At 52.4% G+C, this 9,837-nt stretch overlaps 2 protein-coding genes across 4 annotated transcripts in view; one reads left to right on the top strand and one right to left on the bottom strand.

The window, feature by feature from the left end:
* The window catches only part of Tead2 (TEA domain transcription factor 2), an 18,467-nt gene extending 15,174 nt beyond the window's left edge, over window positions 1-3,293 (bottom strand). Inside the window, exons 1-3 of one of the 2 annotated variants that reach the window (XM_050121457.1) lie at window positions 3,232-3,293; window positions 1,583-1,820; window positions 905-969 (exon numbers count right to left, since the gene is read on the bottom strand). In XM_050121457.1, coding sequence (XP_049977414.1) covers window positions 905-969; window positions 1,583-1,814 — 297 coding nt within the window. In that variant the 5' untranslated portion in view covers window positions 1,815-1,820; window positions 3,232-3,293. Of the gene's footprint in view, window positions 1-904; window positions 970-1,582; window positions 1,821-3,152 lie in introns of both variants that reach the window. The other variant, XM_050121458.1, reaches the window with a different exon arrangement.
* A 3,194-nt stretch (window positions 3,294-6,487) lies between these two features.
* The window catches only part of Dkkl1 (dickkopf like acrosomal protein 1), a 4,748-nt gene continuing 1,398 nt past the window's right edge, over window positions 6,488-9,837 (top strand). Inside the window, exons 1-3 of one of the 2 annotated variants that reach the window (XM_050121188.1) lie at window positions 6,488-6,649; window positions 7,468-7,608; window positions 7,695-7,784. In XM_050121188.1, the coding sequence (XP_049977145.1) occupies window positions 6,497-6,649; window positions 7,468-7,608; window positions 7,695-7,784 (384 nt within the window). In that variant the 5' untranslated portion in view covers window positions 6,488-6,496. The remainder of the gene's footprint in view (window positions 6,650-7,467; window positions 7,609-7,694; window positions 7,785-9,837) is intronic. The other variant, XM_050121189.1, reaches the window with a different exon arrangement.

Raw genomic sequence — 9,837 nt, forward strand, 5'->3', positions numbered from 1 at the left:
ATATGGGTTCAAGTGCATCATGGTGCATATGCAGAGGTCAGAGGAAAAGCTGTGGGAGTTGGCTCTCCTAACATGTGGGTCCCACGGGTGGAATTCAGGTGAGGCTTAGCAGCAAGTCCCTTTACCCACCGAGCCATTTCACAGGCACATAATCTAAATATTTTACAGAAATATCTGACATGCCTACAACACAGGGCATGAAACATAGACCAGGGTTCAGTCCGTAAAGTTTGCCCTTCATTCATGAGGATGTCAGTTCAGTCCACGCAAATTCATAATCCTAGCGCTAGAGGGTGCAGACAGGTGCGGGCTGGTACTTGCTGGCTACCCAGACTGGTCAAATCAGCAAGCTTCAGGTTAGGGAGAGACCCAGTCTCAAAGCAGTGGGCAGCTACTGAGATAAAACCTGAGGTCATCCACGTACCTCCACATGCTCATTCACACATATGCATCGATACCCCCACACACACAAGCTTCATGTGCACACATGCCTGGATACCCACACACATATGCAAGCTTTATGCATAGGCATGTATGGATAGCCCCATACATATACAGGCTACAAACACATGCATCCATACCGCCCCCCCATACACCAATGCTCCCACACATACAGGCTTCATACACACACATGCATGGATACCCACACACACATACATACAAGCTTCATGCACACACGTGTGGATCCCCTACACATACAGGCTTCATGCACACACGTGTGGATACACACACACATACACGCTTCACGCACACACAAGCATGGATGTACCACACACACACAAGCTTTTCGTTCCCTTTTTAATCACATGAACCACATCTGCCTTGAACCTGAACGAGCACAGTAAGACAGCCCTCAGGAAGTGCCTGGCCCCAAACCAAAGCCCCAAAGTGTCGGTTTTGAGACCTGCTTGCGAGTTCTCGTCTTCCCTGTCCTCAGCTTGATGTAACGGGCAATGAGTTCATTCCGGCCTGGTGGGGTGAAAATGGAAAAGAGCAAGACTATCAGCAGAACTTCCTGCCAGAGAAGACAAGGATGAGGGCTGAAGTTAGCAAGCCAACAATCCTTACTCATCTATAGCCAGGGACTCCTCAGGGTCACCAGGTCAGTCATATACTAGCTATGTGGCCACTGACAAATCACTTAAGTCCTCTTGTGCCTCAGTTTCCCCTAATCTGTGCAGATTTTTCGAGAGTCTAAGTCATGGGAAGGGTACAACCCTCTGTTTTCTCATTTATTTATATATTTTTCTCTTTTTTCTTTTTTGAGACAGGTCTCTCTACATCGCCCTGCCTGTTCTAGAACTCACTATGTAGATCAGGCTGGCCTCAAACTCACAGAGATCCGCCTGTCTCTGCCTCCTCCAGTGCTGGGACTAAAGGCGTGCGCCACCACCACACCTGGCCTCATTTTTATTATTTTGAGCCCAGGGTCTATAAAGACGAGGTGAGCATAGAGCTCAGAATGTAGTTGTGGGTGACCCCGAATGCTCGCGGTGTGTACCACCACAGCTGGCTAGACTCTGGACACGTTAGTTAGTGTGACTTTCCTCACTGGGGTCAGGGCGGCCACCCGGGAACTCACCATACATCTTGCCCTCATCTGACAAGATGATCTTGCGTCGGCCACACGGAGGATATATGGCCAGGGCCTCTTGAAAACTCTGCTCGATGTCGGGGCTCCACACACCCTCAGCATCAGGGCCCCCATCTCCTCCAACACCCTCACTGCCTCCAGTGCCCTCCTCGCTGCCTTCCTCACTGCCCGTCCAGGCCCCGCCATCATCCAGGGGGGCCCCAGTCCGGGGTTCCCCCATCTGGGCCTGCAGAGACAAAGATCAGCAGCTATGTATGGTGTTGCAAGAACACGGCGGGAGCCCTGGCTGAGAGAGGAAGTTAGGCCTGGACCTCTGGGTTGAAGCCTCGACTCCTGGGTCTGAAGGAGGAGAGAAACCTAAGCATGGCACCTGGGAGGCTGTTCTCCCGAGCTCTCGGAGGAACTTGCATTGGGTTGAAGTCACCTGACCACTTCAGAGCGGTGCCTGAGACCATATAGATTAAGGCTGCATCCCGATCACCGATTTTAGGGAAGACCGGAGTCTGGTTAGTTGCCCGGAGTGAAAACCTCCAGTCCCACTGAGAAGGAACAGGTGCTAAGAAAGGAGCAGCAGCTGCAGGAAAAGGAGAGGCTGAGTCCAAGATCCAGCGAGAGGGTGGGGCAGAGACCCAGGGACAGAGACCCAGATGGGCACAGAGAGAGGGGCATCGTCATGGCTTTCTGGCTGAGACCAGAAAGTAACCACAGAACCAGGTGGGGCTGGAGCTAGGGCGCCCATCAAGCCTCAGGCATTGGCACTCAGTCGTCCAGCCATCTGGAGGCCAGAACAAAGAGCCCAGGCATCCCCTCCCCCAGTCCCCATAACCCCCACTGTGGGCGGGGCCTGCATGCAAGCAGCCTCCACGGCCCGCCCCCTCCCCCTGGGCTCCGCTCCAACCCAAGCTCCCGTAGACTTTCCGGAGGCCAGGAACAGGGAAAACTTTTCCCGTATTGTCCGATACCGCCTCCCAGGAGGTTCCATGTCTTCCAGAACTTTCCCAGGCTCCCAAAGTTCTAAGTCCCATTCCCTCCTCTGGACTCTCTACCTGGTGAAGGTTAAGCGAACAAAGCCACCACCCCCCAGGCCCAGCCCAGTGTGTTTAGCAGCGTTCAGGACTCAACACAGCCCACCTCCATGTGGCCAGACAAAGGGACAAACTAGCTGGGCAAGACAGACATCCCTGAAGTCGTGCCCTAATCCCCAAGCCTCAGAAGAGCATGGCCGTAGGTCCAAGGGGCCTCGTGGCTCTCGCCCGGCCACCCCCACGCCTGCTCTGCTCCGTGAGGGGGCCACATGCCCACAGGGCGGACGCTTGCAGAAAGGATGGCCCGGGAGGCGCGCGCCTCGCACCAACAGGAGAGTGGCGGCCCTGCGCTCCACGTCCTGTGTCCGCAGCCCCCGGCCACCCCGCGCCCTCCTCCTGCCGCAGGCCATCCCCAGGCCCCTAACTCCGAGAAAGTTCCAGCGCCACACTACGGCTGTATCCCAACGCAAACTCGGGCCCCCAGGCAGAAAGAGGGCGGCGGGCAATTCCCACGCGGTCCCAGAAACACGCACCTCACCTCATCGCGCAGAACTTCCCACCCCAACTCACACACCCCAAGCAGAATCCCGATTCCCGCCGGCGCCTTCCTACCTCCCGGCCTGGGCAGGGGAGCCGCGGGCGGGCGGGGCAACACAGGGAGAAAGTTGCCGGGAGCTTTGTTTGGGAAAAGTGGGAGGGACCGCAGGGGGGGGCGGGCCCGGCAGCAGGCTCGGGATCCCACCGTGACACTCGCTGCAAGGTGTTTGCTTTGGGAGTGTGAGGCCATCTAAACACTGGGTGCAAATGTTGGGGTCTCTAGGAAAGGAGGTAGTTATGGGGGCCTGGATTCCTGGCTGTGAGGGAGGAAGCTGGGGCCTGGAGCCCTAGGTTTGAGAGAGGAATATTGGGATCTGGACTCTGGGTATGAGGGAGGACCTGGACTCAGGTGTCTGAGGGAGAAGCGTTGTTGGGCGTTGGGAGTTGAGGGAAGAGAGTCGACTCCTAGTTCTGATGGAGGGGGGACGCGACCTAAGTCACGCCGGCGGGAATCGGGATTCTGCTTGGGGTGTGTGAGTTGGGGTGGGAAGTTCTGCGTGTTTCTGGGACCGCGTGGGAATTGCCCGCCGCCCTCTTTCTGCCTGGGGGCTCGAGTTTGCGTTATAATGTGTGTTTGCTGAGGATGTGGAATTGGCAAGGAAGCAAAATAATCTTTACCAATTTTATATGTGTTTTTATTCTTATTCTGTTTCTAGATTTTTAAATTTTATTTATCTGTATGAGCGGTTTTCTACAGGTCTGCCAGAGGCCAGAAGAGGGCACTGGATCCCCTGTAAATGGAGTTTACAGATAGTTGTGGTCCACCTGTGTGGGTGAGTCAACTAAATCCAAGTCCTCTGGAAGAGCAGCCAGTGCTCTAAACCACTGAGCCATCTCTGCCATCGCACGCGCGCGTGTGTATCCATGTGTGTGTAACTGGAGATGAAACTCAGAACCCTGAGTCTCAAATGTGCTAGGCAGATGTTCCACCGCGGAGCTGTCTTAGTCCAACCTGTTTCTGTCTGATAAGTAAGGTGTTGGGGTGGGTTTGTTTACTTCTGAGAAGAACTCAGCTTCCTTGTGAGCCAGAGTCAAGCCTGTTGGGCTGGACCCCCCAGAGTTCCCGAAGATCCAAGGAAGTGTAGACTCCTCATTACAGCGGCACTAGTGGCTGCAGAATAGAGGCGGAGCCTGGGACCTGGGAGCGAAAGAGTTAGGGTCCTGGGTCTTGGGCTCTTAAATATAAAAATCTGAGTAAAAATGATACCATGCATCTATATTCCCAGCGCTTGGGGGTTGAGGCTGGCCTGGGTGTGCTGGTTTGTCTTCTACTGCTGTGAAAACCGCCATGATCAAAGTAACTTGGGGAGTGATGGTGCTATCTCAGATGAAAGGAAGTCAGAGCAGGAAGTCAAACCAAGAACCTGGAGGCAGGAGCTGAAGCAGAGGCCGTGAGAAAGTGCTGCTCACTGGCTCGCTTGCTCTGACTTGCTCGGCCTCTCAGCACCTGGAACGCTGGCCCAGGGTGGAACCGCCCACAGTGGGCTGGGCCCTTCGCTGCAGACTTGCCAACACGCCAGTTTGATGGGGACATTTCCTAACCCAAGCTCCCTCTTCCCAGACGACTCATGCCTGTGTTCACGAAGAGCTAAGCCGTGTGATGAACTACAGACTTTCCTCTGAGAAAATAGACAAACAGAACCCCCAGAACAACAAAGAAGCACGGTCACGAGATGGACATGACTCGAGGAAAAGGCTACCGCCACCCTTGTCGACTTGAACAGCGCCCTGAAAGTTGCCCCCTGACCTCCGCACCTGCTTATGCTGCACACACCGATCCAAGGCCATGTTCCACTGCACGGGTTTAAGGCCAGTCAGAGATGCATAAGACCCTATTTCTACATTTAAAAGGCAAGAAACGAGAAAAAAATGGAAGAAGACGGGCTGGCTGTCTCCAAACTCACAGCCAAGCGTGGCTGGCATATGGGCTTTGTGGGTCCGGGAATTTGGGGTCTTCTTGGAAAATATAACAGAGGACTGTAATTAGTTTTTACATGAAATGAGCTGGAAATGAGAAGACATCTACAGTCGTGCTCAGAGGTAGTCAGTGAATAAGGGCAATCAAATCCCTTAGCAATGAAGGCATTTACAGTCAAACCTAAGTTCGACCTGAGGACCTACATGGTGGCAGGCCAGAATCAACTCTTCAAAGTTGCCCTCTGACCTCCACATATGCACCATGGCATTCCTATGTGCTAACACTCTGATAAATAAAATTAATGATCTAAACCCGAATATGGAGTGAACAGAGGTCCGGGGAGTTCTGGGATACAGAAGCAGTGCTCTAACTTAAAGGGCGCGACCACCCGTGATTGTTGGTTAACTCCCATTGGAAAGTGGGGGGGGGGGCAGAGAACAGTGGGCAGGACTAAGGGTTCCAAGGCCTGAGGTCAGTGATTAGGGCGTGGCCCTGCGATGGGGGCGTGGCCAATACCCGATGGGGCACAGAAGCCGGGCCAGGTAATATAATAGAGGGCAAGATCATCTGGTGGGAGCGTGGTTATAGAACAGGGCCGTGATCAGGAGAGGATCTAGTGGTCTGACTTAAGGAAAGTAGTGAAGAGTGGAGGCGTGACTCCCTATGCAGGGGCATGACCGCGGAAGGAAGTCCTGGCTCATCCCTGAGGTTACCAGCAGGGGCGGGGACAGAGACACAAATAGGCTGTGCCTTAAGGGACGTGACAGGTGTGTCTTTTAGAGATCGGAGAGAGTTTAGGAAGGGATGCAGGTGGATCTCTGTGAGTTCAAGGCCAGCCTGTCTACAAAGAGTTCCAGGATAGCCATGACCATTTCACAGAGAAACCTTGTCTCGAAAAACCAAAAAGAGAGAGGAGGGGAGAAGGGTGTCATTAATGAACAATAGAGGTATAGATTTGACGGTGCCTAACAGGTGAAACTACGGTGATCGCGGGGTGGGCGTGGTCAGACAATTGGGGCGTGGCCAGTCTCGCGGAGCGGTGGCACCCAACGAACCCTTCAGTAATCTGCCCAGGCTCGAGGCCAAAACTGGATATTAACTGTCCCGGTCCGGCGGTGTCCGGAGCCGGGTGGCCGAGCTGTGGTCCAGGAGAAGGAGCGGATGTAGGCAAAGGTGAGGAACCGGGTCTGGGTGTGGCCGAACCCGAATGAACTGTGCCTGAAACGGAGAGTGCAAACAAGAACCAAGAGACGCAGGGCAGGTGGGCGGGCGGGAGCTTCCCAGAGAGCAGGGTCTGGGAAGGGGCCACAGAGGTGTGATTGTGGTATCCGAAACTGCCCTTGCCATAGCCCACCACCCGCAATGTGTCGACTGGGGGTCCTGCTGCTGCTGCTCCCCTCAGTCTTCGTGTCCTCCTTTGCTGTCCCGACCCATGATGCCGACGCTCAGGAGAGCTCCTCCGGGTTTCTGGGCCTTCAAAGTCTTCTCCAAAGCTTCAGCCGACTGTTTCTAAAAGTGAGTAATGGCAAGGCTTAGGGGACAGAGAGATGGGCCAGGCAGGAAATAAGAAAAGGAGTCAACGGAACACACAGGTCTGGAATGGTGTCTCGGATGGCAGAATGATTGTCTAGCATGCATGCAGCCTGGGCTTGATTGCCCAGCACCAGTTACACCAGCACTCAGGAGTTAGAGGCAGAAGGAACAAGAGTCCAAAAACACCACCTCCTACAATAAAAGTTCGAGACCAGCCTGGGATACATGAGACTTTATCTTAAGGAAAAGCAGGATTATAAGGTTGAACAGACAGGTGATGGGGAACAGGCAACACAAAAATAGGAAAAGAAACTAGGCCTGGCCAGGGCCGGAAAGCCCATCATCCCAGATAGCAGGTCCTTGGCTCATGTGAAACCCCAACGTGAAGGAAAAAAAGTTCAAGGTCAACCTAGGCAACCTAAATCAAACTCGGTTTCAAAAAATAAAAAGAGCCAGGCCTGGTTACCCATGCACTTGGGAGGTAAAGTACAGGACACTGTCTGTGAATTTGAAGCCAGCCTGGTCTGCATACTGAGTTCCAGGTCAGTCAGACTTAGAAGAGGGCTGGGGCTGTAGTGGCTGAGAGGTAGAGCCCCCCCCCCCAGTCAGGGGTGCCAAGCTTGCCTATGTATGGGGTAAGAGGTGAAGAAAAGAGGAGAGGTGGTAGCCAGACAGCAAGGCACTGGGACAGAAAGACAGACAGACATTGTGGCAAGAGGCTCTGGGGGGCCAGAGGACCAGGGGGAAAGGGACACCCTGGTTGTGCAGCAGGCATACACACTGTTTTTCTCTGGCCCTAGGAGGACCTGCTGCGAGACCTGGACAACTTCTTCTCCTCCCCCATGGACTTCCGGGACCTTCCCAAGAACTTCCATCAGGAAGAGAACCAGGAGCACAGAGTGGGGAACCATACCCTCTCCAGCCACCTGCAGATAGACAAGGTGCCTCTCTACCACCCATGGTACTGCTTTCCTGACGTGAGAGAGGAAAGCAGGTGTGTTCTGATTCTCCTGTGTCACCCTCACAGATGACTGACAACAGGACAGGGGAGGTGGTCGTCTCTGAGAAGGTGGTGGCCTCCATCGAGCCAGAGGGGAGCACAGAAGGAGACTGGAAGGTAAGGACCTCCCTTGCCCCAGGAACCCAGGAATCAGCATTTTTCTATAGTTGAAGAAGTCCACTGTGCCATACTGTTCCAGTTCCCTTTCTATTGCCGTCATAAACTATGTTAGCCAAAAGCAGCATGGAGAAAGAATGTGTTTGTCTGGTTCACAACCCATCACTTAGGGGAACTCATGACATCATTCATTCCTACTGTCAAGGGTAAAGAGAGAAAAAACACATCTTTGCTTGTTTTGCCTGTCTTAGGTGGTTCAGGACCTAAGGAATGGTGCTGCCCACAAGGGGTTTGGTCTTCCCACATCAATTAGCAACCTTGATGTAGTTCATTCCCATTCAGGGTCTCTTCCCAGGTGATTGTAGGCTGTGGCAAGTTGGTATTTAAAATTAGCCAGTGTGTGGGGCTGGAGAGATGGCTCAGTGGTTAGAGTTCAATTCCCAGCAACCACATGGTGGCTCACAACCATCTGTAATGAGATCTGGTGCCCTCTTCAGGCATACACACAGACAGAATATTGTATACATAATAAATAAATATTTAAAAAATTAGCCAGTGCGCACTCTGTACATGGAATATCCTCCAAATTTCTGAGCCTCAGTGTGACTGTGTCAGAAGGGCAGGTCCATAGGTGTGGTGGTAAACATAGGTGATCCCAGTGCTTGGAAGGCTGAGACAGGAGGATTGCCACGATTTCAGGCCAAAGGCAAGAGGATTTCTGTGAGTTGGAGGCCAGCCTGATCTACAAAGCAAGTGGCAGGCCAGCCTGGACTACATATCAGGACCCTGTCTCAAAACAAACCCAAAAAGTCTACTTGTAAACTTCAGAAAGTGTTTTGGTCTTCTCAGAGAGTTTTAGCATCTCCACCGGCTTTGTGAACTTCATTCTTTGTAAAGTCCAGCAATTTCAGAAGTACAGGGCACACCTCAGAGATTTTTTGTTTATGTTGGTTTAGCTTGGGATTTGTGTGTCTGCCTGTGCCCACACAGGGGATGCCCAAGTGGGGGTTGAGTGTCTTCCTCATCACACTCCACCTATTTGTTTTTATTTTTATTGTTTTTGAGATAAGGTCTCCTTACATAGCTGGCCTTGAACTCACTGGGATTGCCCCCCACCTTGCTTTTGCCTGAGTGCTGGGTCTGAAGGTGTGGGACACCACAACGGGCCTCTATTTTATTTGGGGGGGACAGAATTTCTCACAAATTTAAAGCTCATTCATCCAGTCAAGCTAACTGGCTTGCAAACTGGCAGGGATCCTCCAGCCTCTGCCTCCCCCCAAACCAAGTGTGGCCATTACCGGCATATGCTGCCCTGGCTCCTCCATAAATGCTGGAGACTGGACTCGAGTCCTCACAGCTGGGCACAAGCACTGCACTGACGGAGCCTTTTTTTGAGACAGGTCTCACTCTGTAGCCTAGGCTAGCCCAACTGAGGTTAGGGTGATTTCAAAAGAAGAATTTGGTATAGACAGCCAGGAATGGTGACATGCCGTGTTTGTTTTTGTGTTTTATTTTGGTTTGGTTTTCGGTTTTGGTTTTTTTGAGATAGGATCTCTCATGTCATAGCCCTGGCTGTCCTGGAACTTGCCTTGTATTGCAAGCTGACCTTAAACTCTGAGATCCACCTGCTTCTGCCTCCTAGATGCTGGGTTTAAAGTCGTGTGCCACCACACCTGGCATAATTTAAGGTGTTTGATTTAGGATGACCCAATATTTATGCCTCCACCTCCCAAATGTTGGGGTTCCCAAACTTAATGCTTTCTTTTTTGTTTGTTCTGGGTTTGTTTTTGATGTTTTTTCTATATAACCCTGCCTGGCCTGGAACTCACTCTGTGTAGCAGGCTAGTCTTGAACTCAGAGAAATTTCCCTGCTGCTTCTGCCTCCTGAGTGCTGGGATCAAAGGTGTGTGCCACCAACACCCAGCTAATACGTTTGGTTAAGAACACTGGCTGTTTTTCAGAGGATCCACATGGCAGCTCACAACTGTAAATCCAGTTCCAAGGGACCTAACACCCTCACACCAATGAAATGTACATAAAAAATAAAATAAAT

This window comes from Alexandromys fortis, unplaced genomic scaffold (assembly GCF_014885135.2).
Source record: "Alexandromys fortis isolate MF-2015 unplaced genomic scaffold, M_Fortis_MF-2015_v1.1 scaffold_161, whole genome shotgun sequence".
NCBI classification, from domain to species: Eukaryota; Metazoa; Chordata; class Mammalia; order Rodentia; family Cricetidae; genus Alexandromys; species Alexandromys fortis.